The sequence below is a fragment of the Mustela erminea genome, chromosome 9, assembly GCF_009829155.1.
Source record: "Mustela erminea isolate mMusErm1 chromosome 9, mMusErm1.Pri, whole genome shotgun sequence".
NCBI classification, from domain to species: Eukaryota; Metazoa; Chordata; class Mammalia; order Carnivora; family Mustelidae; genus Mustela; species Mustela erminea.
In genome coordinates, this window is record NC_045622.1 from 83,455,635 (window position 1) to 83,481,964 (window position 26,330).

Consider the following 26,330-nt stretch of genomic DNA (forward strand, 5'->3'; position numbering starts at 1 on the left):
AACGAGGCTTACTTCTAAAACACAGCATTAGAGGATAAAGCCAGTGGTATATATGGAATGCCCACATTTATTTTCGGAGGGGATTGTACTGATAAAATTAAGTATTTATAACTTACAGGCAGTGTGTGTATCTGCGTGTATAAAGACTTCATGAGCTATTTGTTCAGATACTGGAGAACTTAGGAGTGATTTTCATCATACTAAACAGCTCTAAAGCCCTACTTTTTTAAGACTGATGAGATTTTTAAAAATATTAGGGAACTGATGAGTGTACCTTTGCAATGAATTTGGATTAATTTTCAAATATGGCTTGAATATTGGGTCTTATCTATTTGGTGCATATGTAAGTATCTTGCACGTGTTGTATTTCTCTTATAAATATGTTTTACTTTTGGCAGAAGAATGTACAAGTGGATGAATTCTGTTCACAGATCTATCTTTTTAACCTTGGTTCACATGATAGTATTTTCTGTGAAAAATACTGAAGCTATACACAAATATGTTGCGTGAGAAGTTACCTCTGTGCTTGTTGCCCATCTTTACCAGTCATTACTTTCTGGGTGCCAGTTTGCTTAAGATAAGGATAATCCACAAAACTGTACTTTGAGGGGTATAAGGTACATACTCGCCCTCTGGCTCTGCATTTTTGCCACTCCACAGCCTGTGTACTGTTAAGAACCTGTCAGTAAAACTGACTAGAAGCCTGCTACCTAAAGAGAAAAGAAGGAGAAAACAGGAATAAAAAACTAATCTGTCTTGCTAGGGAATAGGGTATTGATAGACAAGAAATGGAGATAAATAGGAAACAGTGTTAAAAGTAAGCAGTAGAATTGCATTAAAAAAAATGTAAGAACAAATGATCAACAGCTTTAACCCTTTCTCATTGTCTTTGGGAAGTCCTTGGAAATGAGGATTTCTTTTGAGCTTTTAGTCCTTGGTTTTAAGGTTTTAATGGAGATAACTGCAGCCTACAGGATCACAGTGGACTCTTGTAGGTCATTGATGAGGCCACAACAACATTTAGACAAACTGAATACAGTGAGAAATGGGCCTGTTCCATAAACCGATAAATCAGCAGATCTGCTTGGAATTCATATAATGTTCGGTTTGCTTTGCAAGTTTTTTAAGCAGGTTCTAGGACAGTAGAAATGCAGCTTTTCCTGACCTTTTACTATGTCAGATCTAAGTACAAAGTATTTCCTTCATTACCAGCAGCTCCAGATGGTGAGAATACTTTACTTTTGTTTTAAATCAAGAGTGGATTGCTGTTCAGATAAGAAGTAGAAGTCTCTTATCCAAATATAACTTGCTGTTTTTAAGCCTTTCATACTAGAGCTATTTTTAAAAATCTCATAATAAACCTAGTTTCATCTTGTCATTTCTTTTGAATGCTGACATTAATTTTTCCTTCTTGACCCATCTTCAGTAATTGGCTCCTCAAAAGAAGGAAATGAACTTGAACTTCTAACAGTGAGGATTTAGATTTGATAGAAGGAAAACCTTTGAGAGTGATAATTTGTTAAAGACCAGGATAGGTTACCAAGAGAGAGAGAATTTGTTATAACCAGGTCAAAGCACTCTTTTTTTCTGGGTCACCCCCTGGGGACATGGAAATAGCTTTGTTATACAGAACTCTTTTTGCATGTGGTGATAGTTCATTATAGAACTTTCTTTTCATAGGGTGTACTTTAAATATGTTTGTTTCCTGCCTTCCATTACTTGGAGTATAAAATCCATTAACTGTAATACTTGGGAAGGAGGCAAGAGACATTTTATTTATATGTTGAATGCTTTCTCATATTTCACAGCTCAAAGTTGGTGCGCTGTTGTAAGAAAACTCATCAGTATTGCTCACAAACATTTATTTCCCGAAGAGATCATTTAAAGGGGTCCTTGACGTCCATATTTCTTTGCTTCACAAAAGATACTATCCAGTGAGTTCTAATAAAGAAAAAGTCTAGGGTAGATAACCCCAGTAAAGTACATATATTCTTCCACGTATCTGGTCTTAGTTGATATTTTTAGGGCAATGTTGGCCAGGCTGAAGAAAAGCAAATCTAAAAAAGGATGAGTAATATTCAGTTCCCAGATACTATACATTTTGAAAGCAGTGTTAACTAGTGAATTTAATCAATTAGTTCCAGTTGGCATATTTACCTTCTTGTTTCTAAGGATGCTTCCAAAGGCTTGCTTCCCATATTCCTTTGAAAGGCATGTAGTTATTCAAGATTAGGCTTTGCATTTCTAGACAACCAGATGAGCACTTTGGAAAATCTTTTCTGGATTTATAAAATGTTTAAATGAGTAATATCTGTCAAATAGATTTTGGTGCCCTTATAAATATATGGGGAGTTTTCTTATATATTAAGCACATTAAAAATTGCATCAGAAGTATATTGTGGGAAAATAATAGGGATCATGATTTAGTTGCTTTGTAATATATGACAGTCACACAGATGTCCAATGTCTCAGTGGCTCTACAGAGTGACACAGCTGATGAGTTAGGTTTACTTCTTTGTGACCTGATGTAAAACAAACCTTCAAATGAAATCAGTCAGGTTAAGTAATGTTTTTAAAAAATAAGTGGATTGTGTTAGGAATCCTTCATGGTATATTATTTTATATTAAGATGTATCTTGGTTTTCTATTAGTGAATTGTTTTGGTAATGTGGAGTCTTCACCTTACACAATCAGACAAGTACTCAGATACCCAAAATAGCCTGGCTCAGGAGATTGGGCCAGACGTTGTACAGTCATTGTATTTTTACTCAAAGCTAATCAGCTATTCTCCCTTAGCTAGATACAAAAGGTCATTTTTGGTGTTGTGTTATACAATTTACATTGTCCCTTTTATAAGGATAAATATTTGAGAATGGGAGATAAGCAAATAAATTGCAGGCCAAATACAAACATATCTTTAAAACCCCACCAGTGTTAATGGGTTAACATATAGTTTCTTTCTTTCTTTCTTTTTTTTAAAGGATTTTATTTATTTATTTAACAGAGAGAGACAGAGTGAGAGAGGGAACACAAGCAGGGGGAGTGGGAGAGGGAGAAGCAGGCTTCCTGCCAAGCAGGGATCCGGATGGCAGGGCTTGATCCCAGGACCCTGGGATCATGACCTGATCTGAAAGCAGATGCCCAACGACTGAGCCACCTAGGCACCCCAACATGTAATTTCTTAAGCCCAAAATAAGAATCATTCCTGAAAAGCTGATGCTTCCTGAAAAGTTAATACTAAAGACTGATTAACTCCATAAGAAGGGAAATAATACTTCCAAATGTAGATAATACGAATCTGAGTTAACTTAAGAATAATGGCTTAAGGCCAGTAGATATTTATGTAGGTTATGTGCTAAACTGACCCTTACAAAATACTTGTATTAGTCAGATTAGAGTTTCCATCTGTGATCATATCAGTATTTCCATTTGATTTTAGGAATTTGAAAATTGGCTGTAAAAATGTGCTTCAGGTAAAACTTGAAGATAAGCATCAGGGGGTATGTTTTTTTTAGTGACTGTTTCTGGGAAAAGTACGTATGTGAAATGATGCAGAAAATCCATCTAGACAGTTAGGGACTGGCATTTTCTTCAGAGAGAGAAGAGAGTATAGAGAAAACTTTCTGTGAGGGTCCTCCTGTTCCATCTTATTTGTCATAAGAAGGTGACTGCTCATGTTCCCTTTTTCTTTTACTTGAATGCTGGTATCTGTTTTTGCAGTGAAAATGTATTTTAAGATCTTTTCTCAGTGGTTTTGCCTAAATATTTGGCTAGTTTCAAAGAATTACAGAAACCTATGGTCAAGATTATAGTTATACACACACATACACACACTTGGACGCATTTGGGAGTTCTGATTTACTACTACTGAAAATGGAAGATTTAAGGAAGTTTGTGTCTCCCACTTTAATGTCTCTCCCAATTTCTACTCGGGTACTTGGCTGATTGAAATCAATGAGTCTTTTTTTTTTTTTTAAAGATTTTATTTATTTATTTGACAGACAGAGATCACAAGCAGGCAGAGAGAGAGGAGGAAGCAGGCTCCCCGCTGAGCAGAGAGCCTGATGAGGGGCTCGATCCCAGGACCCTGGGATCATGACTTGAGCCGAAGGCAGAGGCTTTAACCCACTGAGCCACCCAGGCACCCCAAAATCAATGAGTCTTAACCCAAAACAGGGTTGGTTACCTTTCTCATTGCTTATTTTTTCCCTCAGATTTGAAATCTTCATTTCATATTACATTCTGATTACTTCTCCTTTGCTCAATGTATAACCAATGAATTAGAAATGAGTGTTGACATTTTTTTAGGGTTCTTGTTTTTTTTTTTTTTTTTAATGTGTGATCTTCTTCTTCTCACAGCTATCACCGTAGGCTGTACCCAGAGTATTACACATACCCATAGCTGCTAATTGGCCTTCTCCTTTAGTCGTTTACATTTTGATTGGTCTAGCTTTCTTTATTCTCACTCCTCTGTTTAAGAACTTTTATAACCACCCTCTCCCCAACACATTTGCCCATTCTTGTAGAATTTAAATGGGACAGAAGCTTTGAACTTTGTTCCTAATTACTTTTTCTAGTCTTATCACCCATCACGAACCTGATGTGAATCTTCTCCCCTGGTTCACCTAGGGGGTTCCAAACACATTTGCCTGTGTTGTTTGTCATGACTCAGTGCACGCTCCCACTCTGATTTGTCACAGTTTATTTTTTGTTCAAATTTGAACTCGTCCTCCAGTCCACCCCCAACTCCCAAAGAAAGCTTCCCCCCACACTCAAATCTACCATCATTTTTAATCTCTGAATCTAATCTACGAATTATTTTGAATTGTTTCTCTGTGGTTCCTATCTCGCAGTTTTGTTTCCTACGTCGGATGGACTATGGCTTTGGTAATAACAGGTCGATTTTAGTGGGACTGACAATAGCAAAGTACATCAAACTTCTTAGCACTGTCACAAATCCAGACATGGTAGTAGCTGCTGCCTCCCTACACTGTGGTACTTGAGGCTTTCCCCTCTCAGAATAGATTGGTGTTTAGTCCTTTTCTTATGATGGGGTATAAACAGGTCAACAAAACATTCTGAGATAATAACAGTTAAAATAGCTACCATTTATTGAGCACTGTATCTGTGATAATTGTCTTTCAATCATTGTTTAATAGCCTATTAAGGAAGATATTAAAAAGAAATCTGAGATTCAGAGGGGTTAAGTAATTTGCCTAAGGCCACATGGCTAATAGTTGATAGAGGAGAAATTCAGAGCCATTCTCTGACTTTTAGTCATATTGTGGTACGCTGTCCAGTTTTGAATAGGTATGTGCAGCCTCCTGTTTTCAGTTCCAGATGGGCAGGAGTAAGTTACATTTGAGGGTCAGAACGAGAGGCCAGGCCTACTTCTGCTGCTGTTCTACCTGTTGTGTAGTGAAACATGAAATTCAGGTTCCGGGTTTTATTTGGTACCTTTTATGAGCACTGCATATACGTTCAGTTTATAAAAGCCCCAGTTCTTTGAAGTCCATAATTAAACTCCAAGTTTGTAATTTTTCTTTGATATGGAAAGCCTTGCAATTGTGACTCTCTAATTTCACCTGGGAAAGGATTATAGAGCTTTCTGATTTAATGAGCAGGTTTCACGTGAAATGTTGCCTGATTCACAATCTCTTATCAAGGTAGCCTGAGACTGTTCCAAGAACAGAGAGTTTAAAGGAGAAGGAAACCGATTTCCTTCAAGTTAGTTTCTATATGAAAAATTTAATTATGTATAGTGAAATGATTTTTAAGAATGAGGTGATTATATACAATTAAATTACTTGGTTTTAAAATAGCACGATACTAAGTTAGACCTAAACAAAAACACTGTTTGCTTTTTACACACAGATGACTTAAGTGTGAAATAAATCTTATTTTAAAAGGCATAAAAATAAATACAACAGACTACTTGCTAAATGAGAGTGTCGTGGGGGCTTGATCGCTCGAGTAAGTTCCAACATTGCTACACATGAATAGTAGGGACAGAACTGCAGATGGACTAGATCTTTTGGCCAATATTGGGTTGAATGAGACTTTTGATATCTCAGCCATAATGAATAAAGTTAAATTCCTCTCCACCGTAGCTTTTTGTTGCTGTTATTTATTTTTACTTATTTATTTGAATTGTAACTACGGTTAGAACAGGTTTCCTGGGATTAGGAAGTGTAATTATTTAGGCAGCAAAAAGTTGTTTTAGAAATTTTACTATCATTAGGAAGAAGCTTTAAAAGGCTGGAATTCCATTGTCTTGTAAGAAGTAAGAAATATTTATTGATTCCCAAATGGAGCTGAAAAAAAAAAACCTTTCCTCTTTTAGAAAGTTGTGAATGACCCAGCGAGAGCTCTAGTAAGCTTTACTGAACCAAGCTGCTAATAGTTATTTAATGTTATTCTTCAGTGTGAAAGAATCTCCCTAGATTTTCCTTTTAATCTCTTTGAATTGCAGGCTCATAAACCTCTCTGATGAGTCCTGCCAGTGTTTTCTTAGATCCCACTGTTGAGACAAAGGAGCTACAGAATTCTTTCACCTCTTGTTGTCAGACAAATCCAATAGAACACAGGGTCAGAAGGGCCTGTACTTCTGAAGGTTGAAAGATTCTTTTCCAAGTAACCACATAAATTATTTGATTTTATCATTATATTCCACAGGAATTTCCTTTTATAATGCATTGCTTTCTATATATAAGGAAATTCGGATCTTTTTCTGGTCTCCGTATTTAGCTAAGCTTTGGGTATAGCACAGGGTGTGAATAGACCTACATACCTTAGGAAAAGCTGAGCCCATTTACTTCAAAAGAATTAGGAATCTTGTAGTGTAATTGGACTTAAGATAGAGTACCCAAATGCCACGCATTGCGTTTTCTTTCCAAATGGCTGGGTTTGTTTGTTTTTAAGTTATTACCATTCTGGAGCTAAGATTCCAGATTCAAATCTTGTACCTATTCCTTTTTTTTTTTTTTTTTTTTTTGGTACCTATTCCTTTAATTAAGTCGCTGCAGAAGTCAATTTATGTTTTCTCACTATTTTTAGTAGTGTCATGTTAACAGGAAAACTTTGAGATAGAATTTATATTTTCAGATACCTATTGAAATATTTCATTGTAATGAGCAAAAATATTTGTAATATGTAATACTCAAAAGAAAAGGAACTTACCTATTTTGCAGATGCCATGCCTGATTAGAAGACAATTATCAAAGCTAATTACAGGGTTCCTGTGAGTTACTTTACAGGCTAGGGAGGAATTAAGTTTTCTAATTATAACTACAATGGTGGACAAGCAGAGATCATTGTTTAAAAAGAAAAAAAAAAAACATTGATTTGTTTGTGCTCCTTCCTTGTAATCGTAGTTAAGGGGGAAGTTGCTGTTGCCCCATTCCTTGGACACCTGCCTCTCAACAAAGGATTGTGGTCACCTCCCCACCCCCTACATTTAGATTCACCTTTTACGTGTATGTACCCCTTCTGCTCATTATACAGTTCTCCAGGAATCCAATTTTCCCTGAGTTAATCACCCCCAGCCTTTTTCAGAAGTTGTTAGATTACCATCTTTTCAGGGAATACACACTTTCTTAGGCTTTTAACTTCTTTTCCCTAACTTTTGTTTATTTCTATTAAAAAGTATAGCTCTTGGAGTCTCAGCATACTACTTTAAGACTTTTTGTTGAAATGTATCATACATGCAGAGAAGTATACCCATCCTAAGTGTCCAGCTTGATGCGTTTTCACAATAAATACACCCATCTGACCAGCACCCAGAAGGTCCCTTGTGACTCCTTATAGCCACCACTTTCCCCCACAGCCAATACCACGGTGTCACGCAACAACTCGGGGTAGTTTTGCTTGTTAGATTTTATGTAACAGGGTATCATATAGTATGCTCTCTCTTGTGTCAGATAGGACTTTTAAAACCAGAACCTCACAGAAACCTGGACTGTATCCACATAATATTGAATAATCAGATCAAATAATTAGATGTTTAGATAGCCCCAGAACATGAGAATAGTTTTTATTTTTTTTAACTCTGACCTTGGGGAAAGTACTAACCAGTTTTGCATTATTTTCCCTCTTATTATGAGATATCATCTAAGTTGATCTGTCATCTTAGAAATAGGTCACTACTCCAAAGTAACTGTATGTAAAGAAAAAAATAATAAAAATATAAAGGCCCTTTTTTTTTGAGGAAGTGGAATAATAGAGAGGTGCTCCATGTGAAACACTAGGTGAGCGTGACAGTAGCTTCCTCGTGGAGAAGCACAGCAATATGCTGAGTTCCTGGGCAGTTCTCTTTGCCAGTTATTTCTCATTTATTATTTTCAAGTAAAAATAGCATAGTGGACATATACGAGTGGGTTGTCCTTCTGTGTAATTGCTGTATTGCAGGTGTCCAAGGTAGGTTAAATTAAGGCTCGTTCATCTGTCCTTACCTCTGCCTTGTCTGATTTGCTTTAATTGATTTCCAAAATTACTGAAGATATGGATCAGATACCCTGGAATATAGTCAGCTTGATTGTAAATTATTTACATCTGTTTTTCCTCTAACAACAGTCTGTTAAGTGCCAATTACCCCCATTCATAAATTTAAAAGTGTTTCATTTCTCCATTCAAGCAAACTTACCTTAGTCATTCTAAGAAATTGAAACATATGATAAAGATTTGTTTTTCTCTCCCTGGGACTTTTAGGGAGAATTTTTTAAAAAACTAAAATACTGAATAATCTATAGCCAAGTGTGCTTTATATAGAATGTAGAAATTGTTTTGTTCAGAGATTACCTCACATACTAATACAGTCTACATAAGCTATTCAGTGGGCACAGAGATGAAGGAACTCCCCCACCCTCCGACTACTGGGCAGAGTCTTTAATCTTTGGATTTTAGGGTCAGTATAATAGACTGTTGGGACCTAGTAAATATGAAGTGATACAATATTTGACATACTTAATAGAAAACCACAGTGAGTTCAAAATATTGTATAATTTTTTCATCTATTTTAAAATTGTGTAACTCACCAATAAATTCTGAACAGGCAGTTATTAAATATAATTAAATTGTAGGCATTCACACAACGGAACAAAGGAAAGCATTTCTCAGCAAGTGAACAAGAGACTAGTGAGACAGCTAAAGAAAATTTCATTGGGGTGAGGGGTGGATTTTAGTAGTTTCTTTTAAGCATCGACTTCTAGAAGAACAATACAAGCATACATGAAGTATAACATGCCTTTAAAAACAAAGACAAGTGCTTATCTATAGTTGCTTTCTTTGTCCCAAAGTATACTTGTTTTAAGCAAGAGTACATGCTTCTACTGCCTAAACTATATGCTTACTAAATTCCAAGCTTCTTTGAACCTTCCACCTGCAGGGAAAACTTTGGCCTAGGAAATAGCAATAGAACATCAACACAATACAGTTACATGGTTATTGAAACCTTTTAAAAGTAAGTCTTGAAGTTACCAATTCCTCTCTTGCAAGCAGTTAAAAATCAGGTGACCCTTATATTGGTTAGAGCTTTGTTCTTTAAAATACTTTTAGATGGGGTGCCTGGGTGGCTCAGTCGGTAAAGCGTCTGCCTTTGGCTCAGGTCATGATCCCAGGGTCCTGGGATCAAGCCCACATCAGGCTCCTTGCTCGGTGGAGAGCTTGCTTCTCCCTCTCCCTCTGCCTGCTGCTCTGCCTGCTTGTGCTCTTTATATCCCTATCAAGTAAATAAATAAAATCTTTAAAAATAAATAAATAAAACACTTTTAGACTGATCTCATTTGATTAGAACAACACACTGGTGTTGGTCTGTTCTGTCATAGCAAATTCCATAGACTGCGTGACTTAAACAACAGAAACGTATTTTTCATAGTTCTGGAGGTTGGAATTCCAAGATCTAGATGCCAGTCAGTATGGTTCCTGGTGAGGGCTCTCTTACTGGCTATAAATGGCCTTGTTCTTTACTGTGTCTTTATTTGATACTTTCTTTGATACTTGTGCATGGAGAGACCCACTTTCTTCCTCTTATAAGGCCACCAACTCTATCAGATTAAGGCCCCACCCCACTCTTATGGTCTTACTTTACCTTTATTACCTCATAAAAGGCTTATCTCTAAATACTTCAACATAAGAATTTTGGGGGGACACAGTTCAGTCCATAACAACCCTTCTGAAGTAGATAGGAGATAACTAAGTGTATCTAAGGTATATTTCTAAGGTTAGAAAGCTAGTGAAATATTATAGCTAAGGTTCAAATACAGTTATTTTTGCCCAACCCCATGCTGCCTTCCTTAGTTATAGGTATAGCTTGACAAAAAAAATTCCCCTCTCACAAAAATAGGGGTTACTAGTTAATTACAAGGAATCACCAAATCAACTCCATGGTTTTTGCATGTTGCATATTTATGGAAAATGGGATAGATTTTGACTTTTGAGGTTCATAAGAAGTGGACTACAAGTCAGGTAGCCTTAAAACTGCTGTCAAAAGTAGTAAACTAAGTTTTTAAACGGCAAGTAAATTATAGCTGTAGTCAATGGGCTGCAGTTGCCTTTTCAGCATTCTTCGTGGTCATGATTAAAGTGTCAAATAAATGTTGCATTTTGTATTTTACAGAAGATGATCTAAGAAATGTGGGACCAGTAGATGCTCAAGTATATCTTGAAGAAATGTGTTGGAACGAAGGTTGGAATTTTTTCTCTTGACTACAGTAAAGGAAAACATTAGGGATGTTCTGTAAGAAGAAAAACTCTTCTGGGATATTTGGAAATCTTAAAAAATAGTAATAGCTTGGCTTTTTAAATATATAAATATGGGTGGTTTTAGGAATTTCATTCTAAACTTCAGTTATTGATGGTCCTCTATATGACTAATTTCCAGTTATTTGTCTAGTCTAAGTAGATTTAGGTATAGAAGGTTTCATGTGGTTTTCTTTTTTTAAATTACTTGGGTTTTGGTTTACTTTCCATCCAATAGGGAAAATAAAGTTAATATTTTCCATCCTTCCTATGTTGACATAGGAGATGAATTTTCTATTAGAATTTTTGTTTATTTTTATTTCTTTACATGGCAGGGCAGGAAAATTTTGGAAGAATTTGGAAAAGAAAAATTTGTCACTCCCTTTACCCACCCACCATATCTTGTCTTTTTTCCCTTTTGTATTATTAAAATTTTATTTTATTATTTTATTTTGAGAGAGAAAGGGAGTGTACATAGAGGGAGAGGGACAAGCAAACTTTGTGCTGAGCCTGACACAGGGCTTGATCTCATGACTGAGATCATGACCTGAGTTGAAATCAAGAGTCAGACGTTTTAACCAACTGAACTGTGTAAGTGCCCTCTATTACTAGAATTTTACAACTTTAACTTCTCTCCTGTTCTGATAATTTTGTGAATTGCTTTGGCTAGAAATGGTAGAGCCCGTATAGAGCCCACGAATGTCACACATCTAGGTTTCTCTGGGAAAATGAAGAAACTCTTCCTATTTCTTAGCATTTTTATATACTTTAACCCTGTAACTGTTGTTCAGCCTGGAGTAAAAATTCCCTAGCACTTTATAAAAATTGACTAATGAATGTGGATAGGGCAGAAAATAAACAGTTCATCATCCTTCCTGAAACCAAGCATATTGGAATTTTTTTTAAAGAACTGTTTTTTTGGGGGCGCCTGGGTGGCTCAGTGGGTTGAGCCGCTGCCTTCGGCTCAGGTCATGATCTCAGGGTCCTGGGATCCAGTCCCGCATCGGGCTCTCTGCTCAGCAGGGAGCCTGCTTCCCTCTCTCTCTCTCTGCCTGCCTCTCTACTTGTGATCTCTCTCTGTCAAATAAATAAATAAAATATTAAAAAAAAAAAAAGAACTGTTTTTTTGGTTTTTTTTTTCTTTTTAAGATTTTATTTATTTGACAGAAATTTGTGGGGAGAGAGAGTATGGACAAGCAGGAGGGCAGCAGAGAGGAAGGGAGAAGCAGGCTTTCTGCTGAGCAGGGAGCCTGACAGGCTGTATCCCAGGACCCCAGGAACATGACCTGTCCCAAAAGTAGATGCTTTAACCAACTGAGCCACGCAGACACCCCTGGAATATTTTTTTATGGCAAATTTTTAACTTAGTGCTGTTAGGAAGGTGGGTGATAGGCTATTGACTTTAAGAGGAGCATCACATTTTTGCTTATGGGTCACTCAGCTCCTCAACTGCCAAATGAAATCCTAGAGTATAAATTCTTATTTTCAGTGAATGATTGAGAAACTTAAAGTTTGTATAACTGGGGCTCCCAGGGTTTTATAATAGTTTCATCAGTGGAAACAAGGGAACTACTGCTATGAAAGTAGAATATACTAGTGACATAGGCTTTGGTGAAAGGCTTCCAATTCATGAAGGGGACAGACCAGAACATATAATTTATCAAGGAGACCTGCCCAACTAAATACATTTTTTGAAAATAGAGTATTGCTACCTCATCAGCTAGTATTGTATGTGTTTAATCTCTTCTTGGACGAATTAGTTCTTTTTACTGTAGTTGATTAACACATTTTGTTTCCTAGTGATTCCTGATAATATGAAAATAGTCAAAACTGGTTTTTGCATTTTTTCCTTTAGTAGCTTTTTAAAAAAATACAAATAATAAGTTTTTATTTTAAGTTAATATGGATTGGTGGTTCAAACATCTGTCCAGTCAACAAATACTATGAGGTTTCTTCCTTTAAAAAAAAAAAAGATTTTATTTATTTATTTGACAGAGTACAAGCAGGGAAAGCAGCAGGTGGAGGGAGAGGGAAAGGCAGGCTCGCTGGGATCACGACCTGAGCTGAAGGCAGATGCTTAACTGAGCCATCCAGGTGCCCCTCAGCTTTATGATACAGGTGAAAAAAAACCAAGATGGTGAAGGAAATGTACAACATGAAATTGTTAAGTTATGTGTTACTATCCTTGGAATTTCCTTAAGTAAACCTGACAGTGAAGATACAGAAGAATCCTAACCATAGCCAATGAATCAGTTATTAGAAGCTAGAGTTACTCTTAAAAGTATAGGACATCCTTTGACACTTATTGTTTATTTATTTATTTCGATGCTTATTTAAATTAAGGGTTTTTTAATAAAGAGGGAAGCAATCCTTAATCTTGTGAGCAGCAAATAGCTGCATGAAGCCATTATTTCTGCAGGGATATTTATAAATTAGTAATATAAGTTTTGCAGTTGAAAAGTGCAGTCTTGGAAGATGAAAATTCAATAAAAAGTACAGTCAACTGGGCAAATTAAAAAAAAATTGTTTGAAGATTCCCTCGTGGCCATTTTCAGAGAAACCTTGGAAAGTGAAGATCCAGAGGCAGGAGAAAAGTAGATGAAACCCAACATGATAGATAAAGCTGGATTACCATATTCTTGATCCAAGGATAGTATGAAACAATGCCTTTTATTACTCTTAAAAGCCATCCCTGAAGAACTGTTGAGAGAGTGGTTAACCTTTCTCCTTAGTCCCCTTGTTGTACAGCTTGGTTATTTTGTCTTCAGTGTTTTTAAAATGATTTCTGTGACGATATCACTTGTTAAGTAATAGAATAATATAAGAAATGTAACAAGATGTGAATTTTTAGTGAGCATTAACATTTGGAATCATCTATGACAAAACTCCTCAGTAGCCCATGGTGGCCTCTGCATCATTTACTGAGCACATGTCACCTCAAATTGTTTCTGAGTGTTCACTGAGGTGGTAAAAAAATAAGATGGACATTTAGCTTTAGAAAACCAATGGTTAGAATATGTGCATTTTTAGACAACTTAATAATGAAACGATCACTTTTGAAAGCCTGCTACTACAATATATATGTTGGCTCAGACAGGAAAGATGTTAGCATTTTAAAATTCCAAGATTAAACTATTTTTCTTTATGGACAAAAAAGGCATTGTGGTGAACAAAAAGGAAGATTAGGTGAATGAATTCATGTTTTTGTTACTGGTAAAAGAAACATATAAAGTTAGCTTATTTAATTTTAATTTTTCCAAGGCCAAATTTGATTAGAGAACAAATACAAGGCAGTTGAATTTTTTCTTTTCTTTTTTTCTATTAGTGGCATATAATGAGATATGAGTGTTAAAGAATGAAGTCTGAGCACTGAATAAAGATATCTGATGTACCTCTAGTAAATTATGACCGTCATACAATAAGGTGATCAGTAATTATTTTTCTTTTACAGTCACTTCTCAGTGACAGTGAAATGGAATGACTAGTGGATCAGATTCTTTCAGTTAAAGGACATAAGCATTTCAGCTTCCCAAGAAAATGGTAGATTTAATAAAATTTCCACCATTAGTAGGCTAAATGTTGCGCCGTATCACCTCTGTTGGGCATCTCACTTCACAGAAATAGTATGATACTAGAACAGAGTATCTTAATGTTGAACTTAAACAGTTAAGTTAGCAGGACGCCTGGATGGCTCAGCTGGTTAAGCATCCACAAGCAACAGCTCCAGTAATGAGGATCAAGCCCTGCATCAGGCTCCCTGCTCAGCAGGGGGCATCTGCATCTCCCCCTTCCCCCACTCAAGTTCTCTCACTCTCAGATAAATAAATAAAATCTTAAACAAACAGAGTTTTCTCTAAAAGAATATACTCCAGGCATAAGCATGTAGGGCTATTTCTCTTTCCTTCACAGTAGTATTTTTGACAAATATATTGTTGAGAAGAATGTAAAATTTATGTGGATCTTAAGAAAACAGAAGACTTCAGATAAATGTCCTGGGTCGCTTCTGAGCTTCTGCTCTCCCCTCAAGATCTTTGGGCTGTTGATTCATAGCTTTAGTCCTCTACAGCTCTCTTATACATATCAAGATTTTTTAGTAGGTAATTTTTAGAAACACTGCCCCATACAAGAATTTGTTTCAAGTTCTCATTTAAATATGTTTTATACTTAAGGCACTTCTTTCATTTTGGAATTTCTGTGATAAACTGCATTTTTAAAAAGCTGTTAAAATAGTTACTTGCAAGTGTTTGAAGTATTTTGTTTTGTTTTGTTTTTTACAGATGATAACTCTTTTTCTCTGAGTTGCCGATGTGGTGGAAAATACAGGGTTTCCAAGGATGAAGCAGAAGAAGTTACCCTGATTTCTTGTGATACATGTTCTTTAATTATAGAACTCCTTCATTATGGCTGAAATTGTTCACTAAATGATCCTTTAACTCTGTATTCAGACATGTTGAAGAGAGCCCATTCAAGTAAATGTATAAAGCTGATAAAAAGAAGTAGGATTCTTTTTTTTGGTCAGCTTTTATTTGCAGAGAAAGTATAAGACTGTCAAGCAAGGGCTACCCCAGATTAACAGAAAATTCATTCAATTATTTATATGTATTTATACTTTCTATTTATAGATCCCCCCCCCCCAAAGACTTGAATTATTAAGTTCTATTTTGTGAATTCCCATCTGAGAACTTTGTTATTTGGTCCATTTTCTCCTTGGTGTAAAATAAGAATTTTCCTTTTCTTTAAGTCTGTCTCTTCTTATAATGGGTCACAGTATTATAATGTTCCTTTATAGTTACTGGGTTTCTGAAGTAAACATGACATTTCTAGCTGCTAAAGTTACAGGCCTATTGTACAAGTATCTCAAAGTCTCAAGTCATTAAGATTAAACTGTAATCTTTGTAAATAACATGTGAGCCTAGTACTCCCATAATGAGGGCTGGATATGGATATTCATGAAGTTATTTCAAAGTTGATAAAGAAGGTGAAATGACAACTTTAGAAAAGAGAGCTTTTGGAGTAAAGACTTGACTCCAGTCCTGGCAACTCTATTTCCAGATTCTTCATGTGGCTACATTAAAGGGAATAAAGTTTAAACAATGCCATCTTCAACTTTAAATGTAACTTAGGAATGGTAGCTCGAAAAAATAATAATAATCTGAAACTGTCACATTACTTCCTTTTTTATTTCAAAGTACTAAGTATTAATTCCTGTATTTAAGAATAAGGAACCATTGCATTGCTGGTATGAACAAATGGACTTTTATAATGTTATTATTGATTATAATGGATTTTATTTTTCTCTGTATTTGATACTCTATATACAGTATAAGTCAGGAATCATTTTAAAAGATTGAGGTATCCTTTATGGGATCACTGGAACTGTAATTTCAAAAGAGTGAACCAAGTATGTGACTTAGCAGGTTTTTATTGGTTGAATTCATGGTATTACTGGTTTGGACTTGAAAGACTAGTTATTACTCTGATGCGTAAATGTAGCAAAAGTATGAGGCACAGTCAAGAAAAGATTACTTTTATTATAATTATTAAACCAAAAATTCAGAAGTGAGGTGGTCATCCAGGTTTTTTCCCTAAAAATATTTTTATATCTATCATAAATGTTAGATTTCTTTTCTTGGATTACATTTCTATCCATATATTTGGAACTAATAGCACTTACAATATGTATTGTTTATTCTTCCATATAACAATTACAAATGACTAAAACTAAGTAGCAAATAGTTTGTTAGTTAAGTACATGGATTCAGGGGCAATAATAAATTCACTTGGAGAGAATAATCAAAAGAATAAATGCTTGCTAATCATCAGAAAATCGGTGGCCATTAGGGCTGTCACGGAGAAATCCAAAATCACTCAGAGGCCAAATCTGTAAAATTGAAATGTGATTGAAGACAGTTAATGAAAGTGTTACATCATCATCATTCCTTTTATTCATCCCTTTTCTCTGTGCAATGTAATTAAACACTTTCTCCTTATTTTTAGTCAAGAACAAATTTTCTATACAAAATGAGACTTTACAAAGTAAATTTGTATGTGTATATGTATTTAAACTCTAAACTTTGGAACACTGATATGTTATACAAGAATTTATATGTTATGTGGTATATGAATGTATTATGTGTGTCTGTGGGTTTTTTTTAACTACCCTCAAAGTTAACTCTAAACCCAAGGATTTAAGTATAACCTCTGCGTAAGTAAAGAATCCTGCAGATTATCCAATAGCATTCATGTGTTTTTCTTCTTACTGCTGTGTTAAAAAGGAGGAGCCAGTGAAAATAATCATCTTTCCTAAGAGTCCTACATTTATTATAACCGTGTACATAACTGGGATATCCCCACTTAGCAGTGTAGTTTGACTACACTGCTCTTCTGCAAATGCATACTTATGTCCAAGATAGAATATAGTTGTACAAGTTGTATGAGGAAGAATTACATTCTGGAGATATAAATTAAAGGCTTCTTATAGCTAAGGTTATTTGAACTTTATTATTCAAACAATTACTCTTAATTACCTGTCTCAGTAGGGAAAAAGGTAATGTTAATAGCTACGAAGGCCAGCATGTTCATAAAATGTAGCTGCTGTAACAGTTAAGTCCATTGACAGCCTGAATATTTCAAAGCTCATTTTGAAAGAAAATATTTTTCTTCCAGCTCAGAGAAGAAAACCTACATTTTAACCAGAAAATAATACCTTAAAAAAGATTCGTCCTCTTATTAGTCCATATGGAATAGGTCCATAATATCTGGAATCTGTAGAATTCTGTAGATTATCACCTTCTAACCAAACATGACCTGTTGGCACCTAGATTTAGAGAAGAAAACAGCCCATTTAAAAAAACAAACAAAAAACTAAATATGGTAATAGGGAGAAATGTCTTAAAGTTCTTGTTTATAAAACACATACCCTATGATTTGTATTTTTGCTTTTATTTTGTGCACAATAAAATATCTTTTATTAAATACCAGTAATGTTAAGGTTTTGTCATTTTAAAAGACCTATCTTTTTTGCCACATGGTTCCCAAACATTAATTTGTTACACAAACCCCAAACTGAGGTTATAAGAGATCAAAACAGTGTGACAGGGTCATTAATTTAATAGACTTCAAAAGAGGTCATTAGGATGCTGACTGAAAATGTGCCCTCCTGTCTCTAAAACAGCATAAGCAGGGCAGCCACTCACTCAGCAACATCCTGGGGCCAGTACCAAGGCCAGACCTATTAGAGTGCTCATGATGAACTAAATGGTAATTGATTGTGACATCAATTACAAATAATCTCATCATTTTATTGGAGTGGGCTTGTCAGAATTCTAATTAAGATCCCTGTTCTGCCTTTGTACAGGCCATATCTTCAATGCATTATACTTCAATAATGACCATCAGGAACTAGAAGGACTTATTATAAAATCATCAGTTGTAAAATTAATGATGGTGACCTTCTACTAAATCAAAGACCCTATCTCCTATATTGTCCTACGTACTAACTGGTAAATAATGTTTACAATTTTACTCAATGTAAACCATAAAAATATTTAGAACATAACATGTTAACTTAAAAAAAATGAGCTCTGTGAAATGAAATATTTGCCCATTAAAAAATTACTCTGCAGCAATAATCCTTAAAGTAGCACTTTACAATACAAGTTATTTTATAGTTTCTTTTACCCCAGAAAACTTGAATTACTGACCAGACCGAGATGATCTACTGGGAAGGAATTTATTTTCACTTTTCTTTTGACTAGCTTTTTATGACTTGGGAACTTTACATGAAGAAAAATACTCCTATTGGGTTAAATAAGAAATGACTGCAAATTTTCAAAATGTTACAAATTACTGCTTTTTATTTATTTATTTATTAAATTTTTTATTTTCCAAATTACTGCTTTTTAAAGACTTTATTTTTTAGAGTAGTTTTAGGCTAACAGCACAATTTCCCTCCCATCTCCTGCCCCCAAACATTCATGACCTTCCCCACTATTGGCATCCCCTACCACAGTGCTGTATATTTGTTATACTTGGTGAACCCACATCAATATCATAATCACCCAAAGTCCAGAGTTAATTTAGGGTTCACTCTTGATGTTGAACATTCAATGGGCTTGGACAAATGTATGACAAGTGTCCACCACTGTAGTATCATAGAATATTTTCACTGCCCTAAAAACCTTGTGTGAACCTTGTGTGAGCTGCCTTATTCGTGTCTTCCCCCCCCCTACCTCCTATATTACCTTTTGGAAAAATAAATGTATACAAGCATGTAAAAGATGAATTTCACTTTGTAGCAGAGATTATATAATTTTGGAATGTCTTATGTAGGAATATTTGTTCAAAACAAATCAATTATTTTAACTACATACACTTAAATGTTAAATCTATTTGTAGAGAAAAATTTCCTGAAAGAGTATCAGATGCTGTAAGATCACTTATTTTCCCCCCCACTATTAGTGGAACCAGTTATAGGGCTAAGAGCAAGACTAATTCGTATCTGTTTAAGTGGATTTATGGATTTATGTGCAATGAACCTTAATATTGTTCAGGTAGAAAAATGAATCCATCTCAGATCATAGATGAAAAAAAAAAAAAACCACCCCAAAAATAGTATATTTGGAAAAACCATGTATCATTAACATAGTCTCAAGTGCCACTACGGGAGAAGCTATAATACAACTTTTATGTTTAAATTTCCATAGTTTCTCCTTAATGTGTGTTTGTTTCTGAGTTCTAAAAAACAGGCAATAAACCAAGATCCAATATATATTCCACTTCATGAAGCTTTCCCCAACCTTGCCTGCCCATACCAAATACTCTTGATGGTTTAGAGCATTTACCATACAAAGTCTGTCTTGCCTGGGGCCCTAGATTATAACATTAGCTTGCATGGCTTTTAAGTCTATTATTTTGTGACCAAATAAGCCAACAGACAGTAATCATACCATGATCTTAATTCTTTACAACACCTAAGCCAAATATTTGGTGGTTTTTTATCTATAATGTAAGTAGGAATTCTTATAAAGCACAATCACTTTTGTATGACCCAACTTTCTTCCAAATTAAAAAGATAAGTTAAATAAAGTGATGAAGTGTTATTTTTGGTATAATAAAATTAACAAGTACAGAAAGGAATCTGCTCAGAGAAATCCAGAACATATTACCAAAGCCTTTGGAAGAGTGACTCAGGCTATCTTGACCTAATCCTTGATTCCAACAGGTGGAATATAAAGAAGGGAATAGTAGAGCAAGCCAGTGTATATACATGGCTTTCTAGTTTATTTATTTTTGAAAGATTTTATTTATTTATTTGACAGACAGAGATCACAAGTAGGCAGAGAGGCAGGCAGAGAGAGAGGGGGAAGCAGGCTCTCCACTGAACAGGGAGCCTGATGTGGGGCTCGATCCCAGGACCCCGAGATCATGACCTGAGCTGAAGGCAGAGGCTAACCTACTGAGCCACCCAGGTGCCCCTCTAGTTTGTTTTAATTTAAGGATAAATTAAGAACGCAATTTATCCTTAAAACAAGCTGTGAAGTACTATTACTGATAGTTAATAGAAGTAGGTTCAAATATGGGACATGCTAACTCCCATTTATGTTAAGCCTATACATTCTAATACCCATGTATCCATTTACAGTAAAGGAATATCCTCTACCTCTCAGACTTCAGTGCTTGATAGTATACAAAGCAAGGAAACAACCTCATCGTTGATGGAACCTTTAATAAGAACTTCTCTATAAACAGGAAAACCTCTAAGTTGGATTTTTAAAAATCAAAGCAGTCACCTTTGCTGACCTACCTGTCAATTACTCAGTGTCCAGTAAATAATTCCACTTATTTTTGGTATAGGATAAGAGAGTAAAGTGTTTTAAAGTTACACTTTAAAAATCAGTTTTTTAGAGGTATACTTTATATACAGTAAAAAGCACTCATTTCAAGTTTGACACTAGTTTTGGAAAATGTGCACACCTATGTAACTGCTGATTATAATCAAGATGGAGAGCATTTTCATCATGCCAGAAGGTTCCCTCCTGTGCCAGTCAACCTGCCATGCATATACCTGGTACCATGCAACTAATGAGATCTGTTACTGGAAACTAGTTTTACCTGTTCCTAAGCTTCATATAAGTAAGATAGTACTATATTTATTTTGTTTCTGGCTTTGTTCATTTTTTTATGATTAATCCAGTTGTATGTATCAGTCATTCATCCCTTTTTACTTCTAAGTAGTATTCTATTATAAATCACAATGTCTGTCCATAATCTGTTGATGGATATTTTTCTTTGCAGTTTGGAGCTGGTAAAAATAAAGCACTCTAAACATTAATATGTAAGTCCATTTCTTTTCAGTAAATACCAAGGGGTAGAATTTCTAGGCCATAAGTGTATGCCTATCCTTAATCTTTTCCAAAATAATTGAATCATCTTATCCTAAGCAGCAATGTTTGAGTATTCTAGTGAATTGCTGGTATCACATTGTGGTTTTCACTTGCAATTCTCTGATGAACATTTTTTCTTATGCCTATGTGAAGGGTCTATTAAAATACTTTGCTTATTTTTAAAAATGGGTTGTTTTCTTACTCATTTTAAGAATTTTTTTTTTTTTTTTAAGATATTTACTTACTTACTTGACACAGAGAAAGAGTGTGCACAAGCAAGGGGAGGCAGACAGAGGGAGAAAAAGAGCTTCTGAGCAGAGAGTCCCAACATGGGGCTCAATCCAAGGATCCTGGGACCATGACCTGGGACCTGCCAAAGGCAGACACTTAACCAACTGAGCCACCCAGGCGCCCCCCTTCAGAATCCTTTATTTACCTTGAGTATAAGTCTGTGACAGATATTACAAATACTTCCTCCTAGCCTGGGATCTTTTCTTTTGCCATTTCTAATGTACTGTAAAGCTATACAATGTTTTCTAAGTTCTATATATTCATTTGGTTCTTTTTGATATTTACCATTTCTTTTCTCATTATTTTCATCCTTCAGATCCTTGAAAATATTTAGAATTGGTGTTTTAAAGCTGTGTCTGTTAATTCCATTACTTCTATTATTTCTGGAACTATTTAACTGATTTTTCTTCTGGTTATGGGTACACTTTCTTACCTTTTCACATATCTTGTAGTTTGTGACTGAGCTGGACATTGATTTGTTGAGTGGAATTTGTTTCCTTTACAGTGTGCTAAATGTTGAGGTGAGCTTATTTTGGAGGAGGCAGGTGAGTTAGCTATGGCCCAGCTTAGTCCTTTCAAACCTTGTTTTTAAGCTTGTCAGGTTGGGTCTATCTCACACTGTACTCTTAGGGCTACTTTAGCCTACTACTAAGTAAGGCTTGATATTCAGGGATCTCTACTGAATGTCCTGGATATTCAGTGAAATCTGTTCACTCTGGCTGGTCAGAACTCCAGTGGCTCTCAGCCCTTTGTGAGCTCTGGGAATTGCTCAGCTCCCCATTCAGTCTTTGCTCAGTCTCCAGGTTTCACTGTTAAAAGGCACAATTTAGAATTCAGCTCAAAAGGCAAGAGAACACCTAAGGAGATTCATGGTGATCATTAGGTAGCTTTGTTTTCCCAGGTAGTTTGATCAATAAGTTCCAACCACTTAAACGTCTCTCTATCCCAGTCTGTCTCTTCAGCTCAGCAAAATCACTACTCTTTGACTTGAATTTTACCTCAGTACCTTCTGAAACACCTGAGTTGGCACAAGTATAGGGCTTGCCTTGTCTCTTCTCTTTCAGGGATCTGTCCCATACTTCCAGCTGTGCATTCTCTGAGAACAGCTATTTGACATTTTTGTCCAATTTTCTAGTTCTTTATGGCAGGATGGCAAGTTCAGCATCAGTTATTTCATCATTACTAGAAACAAATGTTCAAATTATCTCATTTTTAATGTCTTTATTATTTTTCTTAGCATACCTCATAACAATATGAAGAGAATCCTTTTAGTAAAAACTGAAAGTTTTTGATGTAAGTAAAGTGTGCCTTTAGCATCTCTCTCCACCTTCTGTCCCTTTCCATTGCATCCCCTACATCTTTTTGTTCTACTCTTTCCTTATCAAAATCTTTAGAAAAGATCTGCCAAACACAGCATGCGACTATGTATAAATAAGGAAGTTCACTATGGTATTGCTTGTATCTCAAAATTAACAAAACTATAAATATTCCCCAGTAGGTACAGGTCAAATAAAATATGGTTCATTTATATAATAGTAGGCAGTTGCTCAAAAACAAAAACAAAGAAAAACTAGTTGATTTACGTGAATACCATCAGTGAAAAAAGTAAGTTGCAGGGCAATATATATAAATGTTTAAAAGAAATCCACAAAACTTACATATATCAAAATTTGTATTTTTATGGTCAGTATATACTACTTAGATAATTTTAAAACGTATATAAACCTCCTCAACTTGCAATGGAGTTCTGTCCCGATTAAGCCATCATTAAGTGGAAAATACAGTTGACCCCTGAACATGGGAGTTGGTGTGCCGATGCCTCCCCCACCCCACGCCAAGTCAAAAATTCTCATATAACTTCTGCCTCCCCCCAAACTTAATAATCTGTTGACAGGAAGCCTTACTAAGGACATAGTTGATTAACACGTTTTTATATGTTATTTATATGTATTATATACATATTCTTAAAATAAGCTAGAGAAAAAATGTTCAGAAAAGCCATAAGGATGAGAAAATATATTCACAATACTATAATGTAAAAAATCCACGTGTACATGGGCTCATACCGTTCAAACCCCTGTTGCTCAAGGGTCAACTGTATTTTAAGTCAAAAATGCATATAATATACACCTAACCTACTGGGCATCATAGCTTAGCGTAGCCTGTATTAAATGTGCTTACAACACTGACATTAGCCTACACTTGAGCAAAATCATCTAACACAAGCCTCTTTTATAATAAAGTGTAGAATATCTCAAGTATTTTACTGAATACTGAAAGAGCGAAAAACAGAATGGCAGTATGGGTACAGGATGGTTGGTTGTAAATGGTCACTTTATCCTCTTGACTGCATGGGTGAATGGTAGCTGTAGCTCACTTGCTGCTTCCCAGCAACACGAGAGTATCATACTGCATTATCAGCCCAGGAAAAGATAAAAATTCAAATTCTGAAGTACAGTTTGTACTGAATATATATTGCTTTTATAGCACACTAAACTAAAAAATATGTTAAGTCAAACCATCCTAAATTAGGGACCGTCGGTGTGTACATACATACACACATATACACATACACATGTTATCTTAATGTGCCTATCCTTTTAAGTGATACTTGTACTTTTTATTTTTAATAAAGAACACAGTCCATCACAATACAGGTTATGAAGAGTTTTGTTCATTTTTTTTAACCTTTCGTAGAGTGGAAAGAGAAAGACCTAATTTCCAATCTAGATAGGTTTGCTTCTACATGTAGTACAAATAAATGACTGCAATTAGCAGTATTGTCACCAGATCTCTGGATAACCAAAATATTTGACTAGCTAAGAACTCACTTCTTTAAATAAACAAAATACAACACTTTTGGTAGGAGTCCGAAACTGAAAACCTGACCTGAGACTGAGACAAAAAAAAAATTTCCTTTCTTGGGGCGCCTGGGTGGCTCAGTCTTTAAACGTCTGCCTTCAGCTCAGATCAGGATCCCAGTATCCTGGGATCAGGCTGGGATCAAGCCCTGCATGGGGCTCCCTGCTCAGCGGGAAGTCTGCTTCTTCCTCTATCACACCCCTGCTTGTGTTCCCTCTCTCGCTGTATCTCTCTCTGTCAAATAAATAAAATCTTTAAAAAAATTCCCTTTCTTATTCAAAATGCAGTTATTGTCTGTGGGATTAACCTACTGATTATCACCAAATAGAAAATCCAAACCAGATAAGAGGAAAAAATTCTATAGCAATAACATTAATAGATTAAATGGCAGCTTAAAATGTAGAAAGAACTCCAATAAAAACTCGTTTGTAATAAATGTTTGCAAATTACCAAAAATGGAAATCCCTAATTTCATGCTTTTGTTACTTCTCATAACCAAAACTTTAAATGGCTAATTACTTTTCCTTTTCATACCTTTGTGAATTTGCCATGCCAACTTGAATGAATCTGTCAACTGAGTAAGAATATATGAATATCACAAAGAAATTTTTACTTTGGCTCTGAGTTTTCCCAGGATCTCAGACAGAACTTACTTTAAGGGCTAAATTTTAAAGCATTAAAAGAACCTTTAAATCATTCTTGTTTTTCCTTTCTACGTCAGAGGTTTACTTCCTGATGTATGATAAAACCTAATCTCGGGGCTGGACAAAAGAATCAAGCCTCTAGTTCTTAAGTATACTTACTGAGGTCTAGTTAAGTGCCTCTTTTATAGTACAAGCAACAAATGTAATTGCCTCATGGCCTGCGGGTGTCCATTTAACAAAAGAGGCTTTGTGAACCAACCCACAGGTGTTACTTTTCTTGATTCCAGTGAAATCTGATGCAAGAGTCCACAATATCAGATAACACATTTACTAAACTGCAATCAAACTCATTCATTTAAGCAAAAATACCTAAATTAAGAAAAAGTTCCAACTGAAGAATAAGATGTTTGTGTGTCTGACCTTGCAAAAATTTCAAAAAACAGAAAATCCTAATAACAGGTGAAAGTTTTTAAATTAACCCTTTGTTTGCCAGATATTTTATAATTTACAACCAACAAAGGTAGGGTGTGCACTGGCCCTGCTACTACTCATGCCTCTTTAATGTTTCTAAAACAAGTGTGAATGAAAAAGAAACAGTAGTTATTAAAGAAACAAAGAAAAAGAAAGCCAAGAAGAGGGGCAAAGTTTTGGGATCCTTTTTTGACATGATTATTTTTCCTTTTTCTGAATTATAAGAAAAAGGAGAGGGACACCAATTTTATGAAAGCAATTAAGAGAAAGCTTTGGGATTTTTTGGCAAAAGCACATGGGGGTTGATCTATCAGTAACAATATTTAATCCCAAGAGTATTTCATTTTCCACACATATTTTAAAGATTTTGTTTTGGGTCTCATGAAATGATAAAGGTGAAATACAAAAATGCATAATTTTCCTACCCTGGAAAAAAGTCCCCACTTTATATGTTGTTTTACTCTAACAATGCCCATAAAATTGTTTTTTATGTTACTATCTTCCAGGTAAGCAGGATCAAGTCAAATTACTATACCATTATGCTATTGTTTAATGCATATTGTTTAATCATGACTTACACAACCAAAATGCAGCCATGGTAAGATGCTGTGCACACAAACTACTGGAGAGAATAACTGGAAAATGAAATAATTTATTATATAGTTCTAAAAGAACTTCATAAAACTCAGTATTAATATGATTCATGTAAAAGTCAGTAATTGTTGGAGTTGCTGTAACACCAATAAAAGCTACGAAGACATATGTCAAAAAGTGAAACAGTGAATCCTCCTAGAAGCAATCAAGTAGAAGAGCTCTTGATAACACAAGGTGGAGAAAACATTAGTAGTCTTTAATTTAAAAAAATGGGAGTCTCGAGTGTCAGTTATGAGTACCTTTCAAAGCAAAACCCAAGGAATAGTTTCACTAACATTCTGTTTGACAT

General features: G+C 35.3%; 2 protein-coding genes across 7 annotated transcripts in view; one reads left to right on the forward strand and one right to left on the reverse strand.

The window, feature by feature from the left end:
- The window catches only part of DNAJC24 (DnaJ heat shock protein family (Hsp40) member C24), a 61,937-nt gene extending 42,598 nt beyond the window's left edge, over positions 1–19,339 (forward strand). Inside the window, exons 4-5 of the mRNA XM_032359373.1 lie at positions 10,613–10,681; positions 15,012–19,339. Coding sequence (XP_032215264.1) covers positions 10,613–10,681; positions 15,012–15,142 — 200 coding nt within the window. The 3' untranslated portion in view covers positions 15,143–19,339. The remainder of the gene's footprint in view (positions 1–10,612; positions 10,682–15,011) is intronic.
- The window catches only part of IMMP1L (inner mitochondrial membrane peptidase subunit 1), a 77,760-nt gene continuing 67,675 nt past the window's right edge, over positions 16,246–26,330 (reverse strand). For all 6 annotated transcript variants that reach the window (XM_032359369.1, XM_032359370.1, XM_032359367.1 and 3 more), the window contains 2 exons: positions 17,441–17,551; positions 16,246–16,615 (listed from right to left, as the gene is read on the reverse strand). In XM_032359369.1, coding sequence (XP_032215260.1) covers positions 16,547–16,615; positions 17,441–17,551 — 180 coding nt within the window. In that variant the 3' untranslated portion in view covers positions 16,246–16,546. The remainder of the gene's footprint in view (positions 16,616–17,440; positions 17,552–26,330) is intronic.